The following is a 19,179-nucleotide window of genomic DNA, read 5'->3' on the forward strand; positions in this document are numbered from 1 at the left end:
GCAAACACACACTCACACACATTGACAGACAGACACAGACACACAGCACACAGACTGAATTTGTGAAGTCAGGTTTATTGTGGTGACCATAGCAACCAGGAGTCCAGATAGAAAAGGCATGTTTAGTGGTAATGTACTGAATGTCCTTGTTTAGATGAGAGGCAGAGACGGAGGGCAGTAGAAAGAGAGCAACAGAGAAATAGAAAGATGACAGACAGGGAGAGATCTTCCATCCTATTTAATCTCCATCCTTTCATGAGAAAATGAAATGGGTAGCTCTGAAAATTGTCAGTATGATGATTATTTTATTCAAGTGTTTTGTAGCCTGTGTAGCACTCTACGTTTTGTGAATTCTGTCTCTGAAATGAAATCCATGGAGTGAAAGAGCTTCACTTTAGAAAAAGAAACGGTAAACCATCTAGGGAGGAGCCTGACCAGAAGACATGCACTATAAAGAGAAAAGGGAGCCATTTGAGATGGGTCACCAGAGTACTGTCATGTCCTTCCTCCTGTCTGCAGCCTTACAGGGTTAGCTGTAGGGAGCACGTTGTTCCCCTCCCATACTATATATTCTCCGGACAGGAAGACAGAGGTGTGTGTGTGTGTGGGTGTAGGTGCATTACAGATAGAGGATGAATCGATTAAAGGATAAAAAATGTAAACACCTGGATTAGGATAAATCCACCACTCCTCTTCTGCCATCAACAACATTCCTCCTCCTCCTCCTCCTCCTTCTGCTCCTCGTCCTCTTATTTGAACTTAATTTCCTTTTCCTTCTCTTTTCTCTCCCCCTTCTGGTGATTGGCCTAAGAAGATGAGTGGGTATGGGGACTAGTCAGAGGATAGGGGGATGCAGCTATTAGGAGGAATGTGGTGAGAGAGGCGAGGAGCGAGAGAGGGAGAGAGAGAAATGGGCTTGACGCTGCTACTTGCTAGCATCCGTGCGCCCGTGAGTCTGTAGCTGCGGATAGCTCGTCAGGCCGGCACTGTAGAGCCGCGGCGTTTCTCAGCCCATCCCCTGCTCTGCTCTCACTCTCTGAATTAGCATTAAAAGTCACCACCGCAAGTGGAGCCTCTGCACCAGGCAGGAGCAGTCTCCCCAGTGCTGTACAGGGCAGGCTAGCTTCTACCGTAGCTGTCTTTCTGCCAGTTGTAGAAGTGCAGTGAGCTCCTGTGGTCGGTTTTTACAAGGCTGTCTGTCCTTCTACCCTGCCTGTCTGTCTGCTCGCGGAGGATTTCTGTCTGCTTCCAGGATACCCTCTTTACAAGAGAGGGAGAAGAGGAAGAATCAGAGGGGTAAAGAGGCTGCTTCGTTTGACCTTCGGAGGGGTTTCGGAGCGTGGGAGTGGAAGGAGTAGAGGGGCGGAAGAGAAGAGCAGAATCTATCAGGTGTGTACACAGTGGAGTAGGAAGAGCGACAGGAGAATGTCGTGAGAGAGGGAGGATGAGAACAGATGAGTGTGGTCAATGTGTGTGTGTGTGTGTGTGTGTGTGTGTGTGTGTGTGTGTGTGTGTGTTTGCGTGCGTGTGTCTGTGTGAGTGTCTGTGGGGGAATAGTACATCCAAGTGTAGTGTGTTATTTTCTGTCATTTGAAATCTTTTACTAGTAATATTTGTAATATTGTCTTTATATTATTTTGTACTGGAAATAATGGTTTGGCATCCAGTTCTAGTTACATCCAGAACTAGAACTGGATGTATATAATATATATGGAGCTATTTTACAAAGAGAGAAATGGACAGCAGAGATAAAGATATTTACAGATAGAGAGAGGCAAAGGGTGGATGGAGCTAGAGACACAAGATGGATTGTGCTACAAACATATATATGTGTGTGTGTGTGTGTGTGTTCTGGGCTGGGTCACTGACAGCATTGAGTAGCAGGTTATCAATCACCAGGGCTGGGCTGCTTCATGGTTGCTCTATAGTATTGCTCTGTGGGTATGTTTGTGTGGTTATCCTGTTTAGGACCCAATATTCCAAAATAATGATAAAATGTGGGGGGAAAAAGTACTTTGTGGAGGCATTTTTCTGGCCCTTTGGAGTAAACAGGACACTTTAGGGGTTAGGTTTTGGTTAAAAGTTACAATTGGGGTTAGGGTTAGAATAAGAGTTTGTGGGCAAGGGTTTAGGTTTAATCTTAGGGTTATGGTTAAGGGGAGGGTTTCTGGTCCCTGTCATGATTAGGATCACAGATAAAAATTATGAATATGTTGAGCCTTATTCATTGTGCCTAGAATAAAAGATGAAAGTGGCTTTACTTAAAAGAGGGGGTCTTTTTGGGTACATTTGACAAGACATTCAGTGACCTAGAATGCTCCATGTGATGTTTTCTGACATGCAATAGCCATGTTCGTCACCAGATGTAAATGAAAAGCTTACAGGAGATTCTGGGACGGTGTTTTCCACCAGCATCAACACAGTTGGTGTCTGGAATTTATGTAAGAAGAATGTTGTCACATGTTTCCGACATTTGTTGAATCCATGCAAAGGCACATTGAAGCTGTTCTGCCAGTTTATGGTTGTCTAACGCTCTATCAAGACACTACATTCTGGTGTGTCCTTTATTTTGACAGTCAAATGTATGACTGTCAGTTTTCTCCTTAGTCTTTCACGCACATTTTAATTGCTTTATTTCAATCTATAATTCAAATGTACATTCAAAATGGATTCAAACATTACAAAGGTCTTCAGATCCATCATCTACACTAAAAAAGATGCTAATTGCACCACACAGCAAAGATGCCCATGACGGCTGATATAGACACACCATATCACACGCACGCTCTCACACACCATATCACACGCACGCTCTCACACACCATGTCACACGCACGCTCTCACACACCATGTCACACGCACGCTCTCACACACCATGTCACACGCACGCTCTCACACACCATGTCACACGCACGCTCTCACACACCATGTCCCACACACGCTCTCACACACCATGTCACACGCACGCTCTCACACACCATGTCACACGCACGCTCTCACACACAGGGTAGCATTACTGTGATGATGACTGGCGAAAGCAATTACATTTACTGAGAAGAATAAGATGCAAGTCATTCCTTCTGCATGGAGCCAGCCCAGAGGTGTGTTTGTGTTTCTGTGGGTGTTTGTGTCTATTGGTGTGCGTGTACGTGTGTGTCTGTTTCAATGTGTGTGTGTGGTGGCATTCCCCAGCTCAGGCGTTGCGTAGATCTACCAATGGAGTGGTGCCACATGGTGGACGGTGCAGTGGGGCCCCAGACTGCTGGAACATATGATGCGGTTAGGCGATATGTAAAGCACCTATCTGGGCGATGTGAAATCCACCATGCGTCAGCACAGCCAGGGCATAGAGATGTAGTGCCTCTCTACCTCCGCCCCCTCTCACCCCCCACCCCCCGTCTTCCCCCCCTCCTCCCTCCTCTCCCCATTCTCTCTCTCCTCACTGAGACGTCCACTCGCGACAGTGGTCAGTGTGAATTACGTCTCTGTTAGCAGCCCGGCAGCCGTCAGTCTTCCTCCATCCACAGGGCCACAGCATTACCATGGCAGCACTCCATCTACTGCAGGGACGATGGACTCCTGTTCTCTCCGTCAAACTGTGTGTCTGTGTGTGTGTGTGTGTCTGTGTGTGTGTGTGTGTGTGATGCTGAGTCATGGTGGCTGCTATGGTAACAGGTTGATATTCCAGTCTGGCTGTCCAGAATGTAGCAGACAGCAGCAGAACATTGACATCTGTTTGCTTGCTGGCAGGCTGATGTAATTTTATATTGGCAAAAGATGGAAGACATATCCAAGTGATTTCTCTGTGTGTCTGTCCTGTGCGTGCACGCAAATATTGCTTGTAACACCCTCTGCCACTTTGCAGTAGTTCAATCTCATCTCTGACTACACAAGAAGAAAAATCCAATAATGTCTATGACAACGTCAGCCTTTTCATATCTGTGATTTTACACCTCTCCTCTAATCATCAAATGGGCCATGTGCACATTCATTGGTATCTATTTGGTTTTTCCATTTGGCAGTGTGTGTGTGTGTGTGTGTGTGTGTGTGTGTAATCCATGTGAAGGTAAAAGCTTTTTGCCAGTACATTCCGACTGATGGAGTTCTATTATCTGTGTTGGTGTCGGCAAGAGCTCCCTGTAGGTGTGTGTGTATGTGACCGAGCACTTTAATAAATACTTTTCTGTGCTCCTGCCACAAACACAGACACACACCTCAATAATATGCCACCTGTCGTCAGTGACGGATCCAGTTTGAGGGAGGGATAATAGCGATGGGCAGAACGCCTACGAAAATAAAAGAATAGAGGAGTGAACGAAGGAATGTCTCTCTCTCCCTCTCTGTGGGTCTCAGAGCTATAATGAAGTCACATTTGTCTCCATCCCAGCAGAAGAGAACCTCATCAACTCTAATAGCGTTAGTTCCTAGCAGCTCCTCTGCGTGCATGTGTGCATACGTGTGTGTGTGTGTGTGTGTGTGTGTGTGTGTGTGTGTGTGTGGTTTCTGCACTCTATTCCATCACCACACCAAAAGGCAGAGCTGTATAATGATAGATTTAGGCTCGGGTGTGACACCTGTTGACCTGCACCAACCTAATGGAGAGAGCAGTGGGCTCTGGACAAGTGACGGAGATAAAGAATTGTTAGAACAGGTGGAGAGGTGGAGAGGAAGAGAGAGGACAGAGGACAGGAGGATGGGACAGGCGAGAGGGGATCTGTAAAAAGAGATAAAGGGTGAATAATGACATCACAGCCCACGTCCTGCAGCTCTGATTAAGAGGCCTTCGGAGCGCTCCCAGTTACAGCACCGTGATAGGCCAAGGTCACAGTGAGTCACAAGGCAGTGCAGCAGATTGATGATGAACTTGGACAGGAAGCATTTCACATATGCACCACACACACAGACACAAACACACACACACAGACACACCAACACACGCACACACACACACACACACACTCTGTCTCAGGCAAGAAGCAGCAGAATCTAATTTGGCCAATGGGCTTCCTCTTCACTCCAGATGAATAGGATGATTCCCATGCATCCTCTGGCTGTGTGTGAGAGTGTGTGTGTGTGTGTGAGAGTGTGTGTGTGTGAACAAGACTGTCTATTCCAGTATGTAAGATGTTATACATTTGTCACAGGGCAGTTAAGGGAGTGCTGTTTGGCTGAATGACAGCTTGTGATATTAGTTTGGTAATAATGTGAGAGAAATAACTTGATTCAGTTTGCCTCCAGAGAGACTCCCAGGGAATCACATCACCGGAACACTGTCATAAACCAACAGCGCAACACGTTCAGCCTCCGCCACACGCAACAGCTCTTTTTCATTTCCTTTTATTAATGTCATGAGCTGTAATATGTCTCTGTGTGTGTATGTATGTGTGCATTATTTTGTGTGTGTGTGTGTGTGTGTGTGTGTGTGTGTGTACACGAGACAGATGGAGTGCATTGCATAGAATGGGGAGAAAAAGAACAGGAGATAGGGAGAATGCAGGGAGAATACAGTGAAATAAGGGTGAGTTGGAGGGGCTTGAGGGCATTCCAGCAGGGTGTTTCACATGACTGACCACATATTGCTGCAGAGAAAGGGAAAGCGTGAAAGAGGGAGGGGGAGAGTGAGGTAAGTAGAGAGGTGTAGAGGGAATGAGAGGAGGAGTGAGCAGTAGTGAAAGAGAGTGAGTAGAGATTGGATGGCATGTTGTTGGATCGATACAAAATGTTCTGATCCAGAACATATTAATAGGTGAGAATGCATTATTACTGCTACAGATGTCAAGACTCTCACACACACACACACACACATACGTCTGAGTGCTGAGAAATTTTGTGCTGAGCAAAGGTGAGGGATACAACACCGCAGCCGGGCATGGTGCCAGAGAGCCGCTCTCCTCCTCCCTCCCCCCTATTCCATCATCTAATTTCCCTCAATGCCCCTCGCTTTCCTCTTCCCTCTCCTCCTCCTCCTCCTCCTCCCTCTCTCCCTTTCCTCCCTGTGTTCTCTCCTCTTCGTTCTTCATCCCATTTCCCATGTGGTGATTGGAGACAGCACCCCTCATTGTGCTAGTGTCAACTACTGAACTGGACCCCTTCTAGGAGCACTGAGAGATGGCCTGGCAGACGACCGCTGACTGACCACTGCGCACGCACACACACACACACACTCACTCTCTCCCTGCCACGCTGAATCACAGCATGTTCCTCAGTACACTCTCTCTCTCGTTCTCTTTAGGTGGGTCAGTACAACACCTCAAACCGTCCTGATGGGCAGGGAGTTTGGCCACACCATCACCATGGTTACCATTAGAGCTAAAAATAACTTGGTCTTATCAGGATGACTTTGGTTCCCCTGGGAAAAGTGAATGTGTGTGTGTGTCCGTGTGTGTTATGAGAGAGTGAGAGACAGACAGACAGACAGGCTGGTATTGGCAACAGACCCATTATTGTCAGTCTAACTTATAAATAAATTTAGAAAGACAGCTGAGACTTAACAAGAGAAGCAGAGCTTTGGACAGACCTGTAGACCTGGTATCACACATTTACATTCTTCTGAGCATGGTTTGGTGCTGATGGTAGTAGCTTTTCTGGTGTACCAAATATGCCAGACACTGTCGGGAGAGGCCAGGTGTTGGTCCTGGAAGTTGGCTGCCCCGGCCTGTCTGAAACTACCACCGGGCAACTAATGTGGTTTTAATGCGTGTTCATGGGCAGACTGGCGGAATGGAGGAGGAGGCGTTTCCTGTACTCATTCTGGAACTGTTCAATATACAGTGATCTGTGGATTGAAGGAAGTATTTATACAATGTGTGTGTGTATGCGTGCGTGTGTGCGAAAAAGACATGAATAGCAAAGGGCCCAGAATCTCTGTATCACCCCCTCTACCTATATATCCACTGAAACGTATTTTACAGATATGCTGCAGAGACGTGTGTGTGTTTGTGTGTCTGTGTATGCCTGTGCAGCGGAGCAGGTTAGAGCTGGAGGAAGAAGGAAATTACAAATAGTGTTTCACCAACGATGTCAGGTAAGCAGATTGCTACAGTCTTCCTCCCTCTCCCTGCCCCCCCCTCTCTTCTTATCTTTCTCTCTCACTACTTATCTCTTTCCCTCTCTTCTCTCGCTGCGTTGTGTGAGCAAAGGGCCGGTTCTAGGCCCTAGGCCGGTAGGGGACCTAAGCAAAATATGATTTGGTTGGGGGCCCCCTCTAATGCCATAGAGGTTTACATTTAAATATTTGTTTAATGACAGCACACTTTTGAGGAAACATGCAACACACACAAAAAGCATAGCAACATTATCATTCATTAAAACCAGAGACTGAAATAATCTGAAATGTAATTTGAATATTCCAATTACATTATGATGTTTCACCTCTAGGTAGCGTATCACTTCGATATAGAGTACTGTACTGTAGATAGATCTAGAGCGCAGGCAGCTTCGAGGCATAAGCTACATAAGCAGTGCACTCCTGGCCACTAGGGGCCCCTTTTTCAGTTCCTAATTTTATATGATATACATTTTTGTTTTCAACAAATGATCCCAGTTCAAATTGGTAGTCATGAGTATTTTTGAACAGTTATTTTTTATGCTAATGAAGGCATACAGATTTGACATGTTTAGGTCAAAATATAATAATGAATCACGGATAATGAATCAGGCATGCATTGGGCTGCTGTGACTCCTGTCAAGGTTAGATCTGGGGAGGGGAAATAAATTCAGTCAGTGGGTTTTGCAGAGGATTTCATAAGAGTAGTATGTCTTCAAAAATAAGTGGTAAAAGGGAATGCTGAGGAAGATCATCAACAAAAGAAAGGTACTGTAATATTTGGTTTTGCTTACTTTTATTTATGTGGCCAACTATGTTAATGACCTATGTAAGCAAGCTAGGACACCTAACTACTGTAGCTAGTTATAGCGTCAACGTGGCTTTTCATCTGTAGCATCAGTTAGCAAGTCCTGCCAGAAAGTGTCCATTTGCTAGCTTTCGTCTGTAGCGTCAGTTAGCAAGTCCTGCCAGAAACTGTCCATTTTGCTAGCTATAGGCCAGGGTTGGGTTACTTTTTAAATGTACTCCGTTACAGTTACAAGTTACCTGTCCACATTTGTTATCAGTAACATAACTTTTTGATTACTCAAACTCAGTAACGTAATCGGATTACTTTGAATTACTTTTAGATTACTTTCATATTAAGAGGCATTGGAAAACAAATAGGAATAGCCTATTACCCACTCAACACATTTTGCGGGATCAATCAATGTTAGAGTGTACATAGCTGGCCAAAAACGGAATTAGCATTTTACCTTATGGGTTGTGTAGGCTATAGTGCCTTTGGAAATAACTTTCTAACCCATTGTTTTTTACTTCAATATGATTGGGCTACATCTCTACATTACACGCTAAAGGTCTGTCAGATATTAATTTACTCCAATTAATCCAATAAACCTCGATCTTCCAGAATCTGACTTTTTTTATCTGAACATAACCCAAAATCTAATGATACTTAGGCCTGTTCTGTTATTTGTGTTGTATTCATGTTTTTAATTGCTTCAAAACATTGTTTTTTCAACATGCATGAACAAAATCTGCAGTAGTCTGATGATTTGCTGAACAACCAACATTGTCAAAATCTTGCAGAAACCCCCGGCACGCGAATGCACGTTTGCAATCGTGAACACCCGCAAAGAAATAAGATTTAGCTGCGCGAACGTATCATGCGATTATTATGGCCACCAGTGATGGATTCAAAACGCAAATGAAAGAAATAAACTGTGGTTATAAACCTGCACTCTTAGCTTAAAGTAAATGACGTCAGCAACCATTCATTCATTCATCTTCTTCCGCTTCATCCGGGGCCGGGTCGCGGGGGCAGCAGTCTAAGCAGAGATGCCCAGACTTCCCTCTCCCCAGACACTTCCTCCAGCTCTTCCGGGGGGACACCGAGGCGTTCCCAGGCCAGCCGGGAGACATAATCCCTCCAGCGTGTCCTAGGTCTTCCCCGGGGTCTCCTCCCGGTGGGACGGGACCGGAACACCTTCCCAGGAATGCGTTCCGGAGGCATCCGAAACAGATGCCCAAGCCACCTCAGCTGACCCCTCTCGATGTGGAGGAGCAGCGGCTCTACTCCGAGCTCCTCCCGGGTGACCGAGCTTCTCACCCTATCTCTAAGTGATCGCCCAGCCACCCTGCGGAGAAAGCTCATTTCGGCCGCCTGTATCCGGGATCTTGTCCTTTCGGTCATGACCCAAAGCTCATGACCATAGGTGAGAGTAGGAAAGTAGATTGACCGGTAAATCGAGAGCTTCGCCTTACGGCTCAGCTCTTTCTTCACCACGACAGACCGATACATCGACCGCATTACTGCAGAAGCTGCACCGATCCGTCTGTCAATCTCCCGTTCCATCCTTCCCTCACTCGTGAACAAGACCCCTAGATACTTAAACTCCTCCACTTGAGGCAAGCACTCTTCACCAACCTGAAGTGGGCAAGCCACCCTTTTCCGACTGAGGACCATGGCCTCGGATTTGGAGGTACTGATTCTCATCCCCACCGCTTCACACTCGGCTGCAAACCGTCCCAGCGCATGCTGAAGGTCCTGGTTTGAAGGGGCCAACACGACAACATCATCCGCAAAGAGCAAAGACGAAATCGTGTGGTCCCCAAACCTGACACCCTCCGGCCCCTGGCTGCGCCTAGAAATTCTGTCCATAAAAATTATGAACAGAACCGGTGACAAAGGGCAGCCCTGCCGGAGTCCAACATGCACTGGGAACAAGTCTGACTTACTGCCGGCAATGCGGACCAAGCTCCTACTTCGGTCGTATAGGGACCTGACAGCCCTTAGCAAAGGACCCAGGACCCCATATTCCCGAAGCACTCTCCACAGGACGCCGCGAGGGACACAGTCGAATGCCTTCTCCAAATCCACGAAACACATGTGGACTGGTTGGGCAAACTCCCATGAACCCTCCAACACCCTGTAGAGGGTATAGAGCTGGTCCAGTGTTCCACGGCCCGGACGAAAACCACACTGTTCCTCCTGAATCCGAGGTTCTTTTATCGGTCGTATTCTCCTCTCCAGAACCCTGGCATAGACTTTCCCGGGGAGGCTGAGAAGTGTGATCCCCCTATAGTTGGAACACACCCTCCGGTCCCCCTTTTTAAAAAGAGGGACCACCACCCCGGTCTGCCATCCCAGAGGTACTGTCCCCGACCGCCACGCGATGTTGCACAGGCGTGTCAACCAAGACAGCCCCACGACATCCAGAGACTTGAGGTACTCAGGGCGGATCTCATCCACCCCCGGTGCCTTGCCACCGAGGAGTTTCTTGACCACCTCAGTGACTTCAGCCCGGGTGATGGACGAGTCCTCATCCTCTGCTTCCTCAATGGAAGACGTGACAGCGGGATTGAGGAGATCCTCGAAGTACTCCTTCCACCGCCCGACGACATCCCCAGTTGAGGTCAACAGCTGCCCACCTCTACTGTAAACAGCGTTGCTAGGGCACTGTTTCCCTCTCCTGAGGCACCGGACGGTTTGCCAGAATCTCTTCGAGGCCAGCCGATAGTCCTTCCCCAATGGCCTCACCGAACTCCTCCCAGGCCCGAGTTTTTGCCTCCACAACCACCTGGGCTGCAGTCCGCTTGGCCTGTCGGTACCCGTCAGCCGCCTCAGGAGTCCAACAAGCCAACCAGGCCTGATAGGACTCCTTCTTCAGCTTGACGGCATCCCTTACTTCCGGTGTCCACCACCGGGTTCGGGGATTGCCACCTCGACAGGCACCAGAGACCTTACGGCCACAGCTTCGAGCGGCCGCTTCAACAATGGCGGTGGAGAACATGGTCCACTCGGACTCAATATCTCCAGCCTCCCTCGGGATCCAGTTGAAGCTCTGCCGGAGGTGGGAGTTAAAGATCTCTCTGACAGGAGTCTCGGCCAGACGTTCCCAGCAGACCCTTACAGTACGCTTGGGCCTGCCGAATCTGTCCAGCTTCCTCCCCCGCCATCGGATCCAACTCACCACCAGGTGGTGATCAGTTGACAGCTCCGCCCCTCTCTTCACCCGAGTGTCCAAGACATACGGCCGCAGGTCAGATAAAACGACAACAAAGTCGATCATCGACCTGCGGCCTAGGGTGTCCTGGTGCCATGTGCACTGATGGACACCCTTATGCTTGAACATGGTGTTCGTTATGGACAAACTGTGACTAGCACAGAAGTCCAATAACTGAACACCGCTCAGGTTCAGATCAGGGGGGCCGTTCCTCCCAATCACACCCCTCCAGGTGTCACTGTCGTTGCCCACGTGGGCATTGAAGTCCCCCAGTAGAACGATAGAGTCCCCAGTCGGAACACTTTCCAGCACCCCTCCCAGAGACTCCAAGAAGGTCGGGTACTCTGCACTGCCGTTCGGCCCGTAGGCACAAACAACAGTGAGAGACCTATCCCCGACCCGTAGGCGCAGGGAAACGACCCTCTCGTTCACCGGGGTAAACTTCAACACATGGCGGCAGAGCTGGGGAGCTATAAGCAAACCCACACCAGCCCGCCGCCTCTCACCATGGGCAACTCCAGAGTGGTGAAGAGTCCATCCTCTCTCAAGGAGTGTGGTTCCAGAGCCTAAGCCGTGCGTAGAGGTGATCCCGACTACCTCTAGTCGGAACCTTTCAACCTCACGCACGATCTCAGGCTCCTTCCCCGCCAGCGAGGTGACGTTCCACGTCCACGTCAGCAACCAATGATAACCAATGAACACAATTTTCTGAGATGCAAAGCAAGCAGACTCACATGTCCTACCTGTATGGACGGAGTAGTTGTGGCCACGTCAAATGCTTTTTGACGTGATGTGGCCTCTCTGCCAAGTGCTTCCCAACACGCCTTTTCTCCTAAGATGTTGTGGTAAATTCCATATAATGTTTTATCTTGAAGGCAGCGCCATGTTACATCTAAAAAATAGTTGCCTAATCTATTAAACAATTCATGTCTAAGTTCTTCGTTGCAACTCGTCCTGGATGTGTTGTTTGGTGCATTTGATAAATAAACCATGAAACTTGAAAAAGATATAACACCAGGTAGGCCTATTGCCTATCATTGTTCTGAGAATTATTTGTCGAATAGATAACTAAATAAAGAAAATTATGACTCGGCTAAAATTATCAAAGACATACTCTGTTTTTACCAGCCATCCAACCAACCAAAACCGGAGAGATTTAAACTAGTTCTTCCTCCGTCACTAATCTGGTTATGCGCATCCACCTTTGGTTATTTCGTATTTTGGTTCAAATAACAATGTTTTTATGACATTAAATAATAAACTCAAACATACAATGTGTCATAATTATTTCACGCACCTATTTTTCAATTGAAGTAATCCAAACGTAATCATGCATTTTTTCAAAAGTATCTGTAATCCGATTAGAATATTTTTGTTGGTAACGTAACAGAATACATTGTAAACTGTTACTCCCCAACTCTGCTATAGGCTTATGCTGTATACAAAATGTGCTACCTAGGTTTGTAATAAATATGTAAGTATTGACTCAGACATCTTCTGAATACATGACCGTGCTGCTGGCTTAGCCTGGGGAAAAATAATGTATGCCGCTAGCTATGTCATTAGGTGTGTGTGGGGGGGGGGGGGGGGGGGGGGGGGTAAAACTTAATTTCTTAACACCTGCCATGTTTTGATTGCTTCGTAGTAACACAAATGCAAGCAAGCACGGTGCAGTACAAGTGTTTCACTCACTTTTTGTGCCCAAACATATTCTATTCAAATACAGTTGATTTATAGCACACAAAAACATCTGCATAATTTATTACTGTAATTTTTGTGCAGTGTAACCTACTAGTACGGGTAGTAGAGTGATGAAAGGTTTATTTTTTGGCCCTGCACCGTATCATTTTCACAATAAAATGTGTCCTCAAGTTTTGGGGTTTTCAGCATTGTTGTGTTCACATACCAGTGATAAATTTTTATTTAGTCTAGTTTTAGTCATGTTGACAAAAATCTACTATTTTTTTTTGTCCCATTTGTATAATTTCACTAATAATTTAGTCTGTCAAAAACAGTGAGCCATTCTAGTCAACAAAATGCTCTTACAATTGAGCCTTATTGCCTATTAACAGTAAAAATGTAGGGGTGGTTTCAAGAGCAAAGATTTAATCTAGTCTCAACTCGATTTTATGGAACTTGATTTTTTACTAAGGGACTAGGCTTAATCTGTGTCCATAAAACCGGACAATACTGTACAGTATCACTAACTTCAGGGAATAAAACTAACACCCACCACCTGATCAATATGGGTAAAGTTACGTTTTGGCAGATAAATCTGTCGATCTAACCAATCACTTTGGCAGGTAGCCTAAGAGTAAATATATTTTAAACCTGTATTTTTGCCGGACCGCGTAAATGGAGCCGTCCAAGAAGAGTGAAAGTTTCTTACTGAGTAAGTGACTGTCTGATTACTCCTTGTTAAATAGTGGTTAGAGATGCAATCCTGTAAACTATAGGTCCCGAGTTCGTATCTACTCCCAGGCCAAGCGAGGTACGCATTACGAATTTTTCATTATAGATGAAAACTTTGCAGGCTTCAATATCTACATTATAGTAAGCCTGAAATAAAACAGTTTACGGTGGATTCTGGTGTTTCTGGTGGATTTTTCTGGTGGATTTTGAAAGTACGCATACGTGCATACGTTTTGGGTCAGGATAGACAAACACATTTACTGGCTACCACGTACAGTAGTTACGTTATAGTAAGCCTTAACTGTATTCAGTTATATTGCGACTGTTTCTGGCATGGAAACGTTCATCTTCAGTCTCGCTAGAAATTGCTAAATTCTTATGATTATTCCTAGGAAGTTAGTAAATACTAGTAAGCCTATTACTGGCTAATAAGTTGTTAAAACAGCCAGTGGCAAAAGCAATACAGTTCATAGACGCTATGGTGATATGGTGGAGGTCAACTTAATAAGAAATGTTAGTCAGTTTAACAGAATCCTCAATGGAGTCTAACGACTGCTGTAATGTATAATGCCATGGCATAGTGGTTAAAGACAGTGCTTCTCATGTGTAAGACCTAAGTTCGAATCTATTGAGAGCAACAACATTTATTAACTATTTCTGGTAGATTCCACGATTCTCTCGTTTTTTCACTTGATGAAAAAGTTAGTTATCGTCACCTTTATTGATAGTTGTTGTATCAATGTCATTCACAAATGAAACAAAAAGTATGTTGTTATGCCATGAAAGAAAAAAATATGTTCTTATGTTCTTATGCCATGAAATGAAATAGCTTTGGCAGACTTGCTAGCAATTGCTCAATTCTTATGACTATTCCAGTAAGTTAGTAGATACCGGTAAAGCTTATTACTGGCTAATATGCTGTTAAAACAGCCAGTGGTAAATGCCATACAGTGTATTAACACTTTTTGTGGTGGAGTTTAACTTAGTAAGGAACGTTTGTCAGTTTAACTGTATCAATGTCATTCACGAATGGCCAATACATTATTAAAGCAGCTCTGTGGTGTAGTGGTTAACAACACAGCCCTTTGTGTAGGTGACCCAGGTTCAAATCTTGAGAGATCAACATTTTTTATTGCAGGCCAGCTAAACTAGGCTTGCCTGGTTTCTTGTTTTTACCTGATAGAACCATGAGTATGGCCAGAGGTGTAGGTTTCTGAGGATAAATAACAAAGCTTTAGTGAAAACCATGTCTGTAGTCTGGCATGTGCACTGGTAGGGCTCAACCTGTGCTGAGCAAATGATGCTTTTGCCCTGCCACTCCAATGTGCCTTGGGGTGTTTTTTTTTGTCCAACTCTTTTACCTGTATCACAGGTATATCTAAAAACTGGTCAGCGTGCAGCATAGACCAAAATCAGAGTCTCTGCAACACTAACCCCCGTCAACACCATCCCCTCAACCACGATGTTTCAGGGACAGAGAACTACCCACACAGGTAGTCACTACTCGCTTACTAGCCAAGCCAGCATATAAGTTAACATTAGCCTGCTAAACCATGTCAAGTACTTGCCAGCTCCTGGGGCTAGCCAAATATCATGAATTGGTCAAATACATGAATAGTTTTGTTGAATCAAATGAATATTAACAATGAATGTAATAGATTTCTGTTGCATGACTAAATTAGATAGAAATCAACCTTGCTAGCAAGACATTTTGTTAACTTCCTTGGTCCTCCACTGGATCAATGGTTCAGCCACATCAACCATGCTATGGAGTTTGGCGCTGAGTAATATTTGGTCTTCTCCTTTGACTGGAATTGTGTTGGACGTAATAATTGCTGCATTTAAATTCCAGTTCCAAAATAGTAATAAGTTCCCAAATATATTTGTGGAATACTATATCAGTTCATTTAAACCCTGGATTTACATCAAATACGTGTTTGGGGTAGATGCACTAAACAGAAAGAATCAACCATCACGCACACACAAGTGCACGGGCACACACTCATGAAAACACACACACACATACACAAACACACACGCACATCTTGGGGTGTTGGTGTTCTTGAGAATGCTGACATCAGACATCTTTTCTTTGGCTGGCCACACCCCTGGTCTTGATTTGCATGTCATTATAAAACATGGTTGTTGGGCGCTGCCTGTAGTGCCAATGAGGATGGGAGGACTTTGTCGTGACAGCCATTACGTATGCATGTGTGATTGTGTTCAGACACACACACACACACACCCCAACATGTTTTAATTCCTGGCATTGTATCGTTCTTCTCTGCTGACTGTTGCATTATAGCTGAAAGAAGCTTTTCAATTAAGCTTCCATCCCGTCGGAACCCTGTAGGCCTTTATTCTGATGGGGCGTGTGTGGGTGTGGGTGTGTGTGTGTGTGTGTGTGTTCTTATATGGTAACCTTTCTAATTTCACACTTGTTAAGTTTCCATGTAAGAGGCAGCCTTTTAAAAAGGAGTCCAGGGGATGGGTGTATGTCATTAGTAGTGCGGCAATATTCTGTCTCTTTGTGCATGTGTATGTGTGTCTGTGTATGTCTCTTTGTGTGTGTGTGTGTGTGTGTGTGTGTCTGTGTATGTGTAGAAATGGGGTGGGGGTGAGAGATCAGAACACGATGGCTTGGGGGAGGTTTTTGAGAGGTGAAGGGAATTACTATTCATAGTTTAATGGAATGGTTCGTGTTGGAGGATGGGGGATGGGGGATGGGGGATGGGGGGGTTGTAATAATTTATTTTCTATACAATTTTATAAACCTTTCTGGAAAGCCCGGGATATTCAACAAAACTATGTGTTATCTTCATGGTAGAGGACAAGCAATCCTATTTTACCCCTGGCCTTGTCAGATCAGATCTTCTTTATCATTTACCTAGATCACAGCCAATGAAAATAAATTGGAACTGAAACTGAATTTCTGCTATGCTCCAAATTAACAACTGCTTTTGAACATAAACTAATAGCGCTTAGGCTTCTTGTTGGGATTGCTCAAAGGTCAGTATATCCAACAAATATTGACTTCCACATCCTTTGAAATGCTGCCTAGAAATCATCTCATTTTAATTTCTCATTATACTTAAAACTAATAACACAGCAATACAATTCTGGACAAAATGGCTGTCTTTCAACACCTTTATTGGTGAAACTAGGGCCTTAACACTGGTGAAACAAAGATGGGAGATGGGTTTTCCTTTTAACCCAAGCTAAAAGGATTTTACTTCAGCTTTACTGGGAGGGGAGCATAGCCTTGGTCTGATCAACCATGGTTTGGTAGAGTTTCTCCATCTGTTCCTGGAAGTCATTGGCCAGAGGCTTGATCTTGGCCTGCACTTTGTCAACCTGTGCCTGCAGGTTCTCTGTCAGAGGGCTCAGCTGGATCTGGATGTTCTCAGCCAGAGGGCGGACTTTTCCCTCAATGTCAGTGATGTAGGGCTGAATTTGCTCCTGGATCTTGTCAGCATGCTCCTGGATCTTACCGGTCAGAGGTGTGATCTGAGCCTTACCCTCTTCCAGGTAATCCCTGTGGGGAGCGAGACACTTAGAAAAGCTGTTTTCCGAAAGCGATTCCACCATGAAACAAGATAACTAAATAGCTGGGTCTTGGGTACTGATTTGAAAACTGATATTAAAATGTTAAAGCCCTGTAAGGTAAAATGTTCGGAAAAATATAATAAATATTAACTTAATATGAATTATCTATTTACAGTGACTTATCTAAGATGTGAGGAGTTTTAAAGACATAGACGCAATATAGAGATGATCATACTCAGTAAGTAGCTGCAGTACAAACTCCCTGAAGAACAATAAAGACTTAAATTCTCTTTTGTTCAATTGGAAGAGGGTGATGGTTAGCTTGCTGGTTAGCGTGATGGTTAGCGTGATGCTTATGGTAATGGTTAGGGTGATGGTTAGCGTGATGGTTAGCGTGATGGTTAGGGTGATGGTTAATTACTTACTGAGCTTTGCTGACCAGAGGATGTGTCTTAATTTCCTCGATTGCATCCTGGAAGTATTTGGTGAGAGTTTCGACATCAGCAGGGATGTCACGCTTCACCAGGGAACCAGATTCACAGCCTATGACGCAGGCACAGACACACACAGACATGACTTATTACATACCCTAACTATAAAAATGATGATTCTTATATAGACTACACCAGATATGAAGTATGTATTAGACCTTTGTCATGGTATGAAAGAACACATCAACCTTTATACCTAACTAAACCTAAACCTAACTTGAATACCTAATCCTAACCTTTTTGAGTTTTCACTTCACCCATAGATGTTTATCTACCCTGGACAAACCAAAAACCTGTCAGATCTTGCTGCATTATTACTTCTGTCAGAGCCCAGGATCATTGTGTTTATTTTTGGTGTGTAATATGAAATAACAGTGAAAGTTATTTACAAAAATGTATTCACTGAATACATGACAGTTTCTCTTAATCAAATATGAGTTACTCAACAGGCTGTCTTTGGTAAGTAGATTTCTAGATAACATAAATATGTTTGCATAAGTATTCATATAATGAGTTCTTACCAATGGCCAGCACAACCAAAAGGGCGGCGACAAGAGTAGATTTCATGATTGCTACAGGAAACTCAGATCTACAGCTTAGAAGACACAAGGATTAGGTCGGCCAGGCAGATTCACACTTCAGATCCAATATCTATACTAAATGAAGGATTACTAAAAATATTTAATTAACTTCTGCAAGGGACACTCTATTGAATAGAATATTGTATCAATTGAATATCAGATCATTTAAATATGAATCTTTTAATTATATAGTTTCAGTCAAAATGAACATTTTATAAAAATGTTCCCAAATTGGGACAAACAGTAAAAAACATATATAACACTACCACTGCATTCATGTAGATATAAATAAATATAAACCATAAGACTACCACTGCATTCATATCAAACAAATCTAAATATTTGGTTGTCATATAGAGAAGGCCATGGAGATATCTGACTTACCTTTATAGGAGTTCTTGGACCTAACAGTACTTTGTGTCTGGGACCAAGTCTTTTTATAGCTCTTGGGCAAATGGGGCCAGGCCAAAATCTTATTGGCTACTCCATGTATGGGAGTGATCTGAGGGGTAATGTGAAAATCTGCAGTGTTGGCTGATGAACCTTGGTATGTTGCCTGTCACCATAATGACACAAAGTCCAAATGTATGTGTGTCTACTGGTTTAGAGGTAGAGTACTTGCACATTGATAAAACATGTATTACATTACTTATTGAATCAATAAGAGGCATGCCATTCACTCAAATCTATTCCATCAGCTCTTTATTGTTTATGCTTAATGCAATTTACTAAATTAATTCCTTTCAAAATGCCTAAAATTGTTGCATATTTTTTCATAAAGTGAAGGTAAGTATTTTAAATTCTGGTTAAAATATTGTATATGTAAGCTGGAAGATTTCTTTACCTTTCATTCATTTTTCCAATTTTTTTTTATTTTAGCAACATATTTTCAAAATGACTGGCAGACAAGAATGTTTGTAGAAATATAATATTGATTTTGGGGCAGTAACTCCCAGCTGCATAAATGAGCTCGGGAGTGTGAATGTTAACAAGGGTCCAGGTACATTTTAATTGAAGGCCGTAACATTCCATTTTGGCTCATACCATTAAACATGATTTCAACTTCGATTGTTAAAAAAGGCATGCATTTATCATGG

The 19,179-nt window shown here is 44.3% G+C and overlaps 2 protein-coding genes across 3 annotated transcripts in view; one reads left to right on the forward strand and one right to left on the reverse strand.

Annotated features, from left to right (window-relative positions):
- The first annotated feature begins 876 nt into the window (after positions 1-876).
- Positions 877-19,179, forward strand: part of dab1a (DAB adaptor protein 1a) — a 202,590-nt gene continuing 184,287 nt past the window's right edge. The window contains exon 1 of the mRNA XM_034293755.1: positions 877-1,389. The gene's annotated coding sequence lies outside the window, so the exon portion shown is untranslated. The remainder of the gene's footprint in view (positions 1,390-19,179) is intronic.
- LOC105011715 (apolipoprotein A-IV) lies at positions 16,516-18,496 on the reverse strand. Of its 2 annotated transcripts, none has more exons than XM_010871972.2 (4): positions 18,467-18,496; positions 18,023-18,096; positions 17,436-17,553; positions 16,516-16,999 (listed from the first exon to the last, which is right to left on the reverse strand). In XM_010871972.2, exons 2-4 carry the CDS (start codon positions 18,066-18,068, stop codon positions 16,705-16,707), a joined length of 459 nt encoding a protein of 152 aa, XP_010870274.1. In that variant the 5' UTR covers positions 18,069-18,096; positions 18,467-18,496; the 3' UTR covers positions 16,516-16,704. The 2 variants fall into 2 exon arrangements, with proteins under 2 accessions (XP_010870274.1, XP_010870275.1); XM_010871973.2 differs by having other exon boundaries at positions 18,023-18,090; positions 18,467-18,485.

This window comes from Esox lucius, chromosome 8 (assembly GCF_011004845.1).
Source record: "Esox lucius isolate fEsoLuc1 chromosome 8, fEsoLuc1.pri, whole genome shotgun sequence".
Taxonomy (NCBI): domain Eukaryota; kingdom Metazoa; phylum Chordata; class Actinopteri; order Esociformes; family Esocidae; genus Esox; species Esox lucius.

Excerpts from the sequence above, each read along its gene's own strand:
- LOC105011715 (XM_010871972.2), bottom strand. The coding sequence starts at position 18,068 with ATGAAATCTACTCTTGTCGCCGCCCTTTTGGTTGTGCTGGCCATTG. Across the intron at positions 17,554-18,022 it reads TTTGGTTGTGCTGGCCATTG|GCTGTGAATCTGGTTCCCTG; the intron begins GTAAGAACTCAT and ends CCTGCGTCATAG. Across the intron at positions 17,000-17,435 it reads CCTCTGGTCAGCAAAGCTCA|GGATTACCTGGAAGAGGGTA; the intron begins GTAAGTAATTAA and ends CGCTCCCCACAG.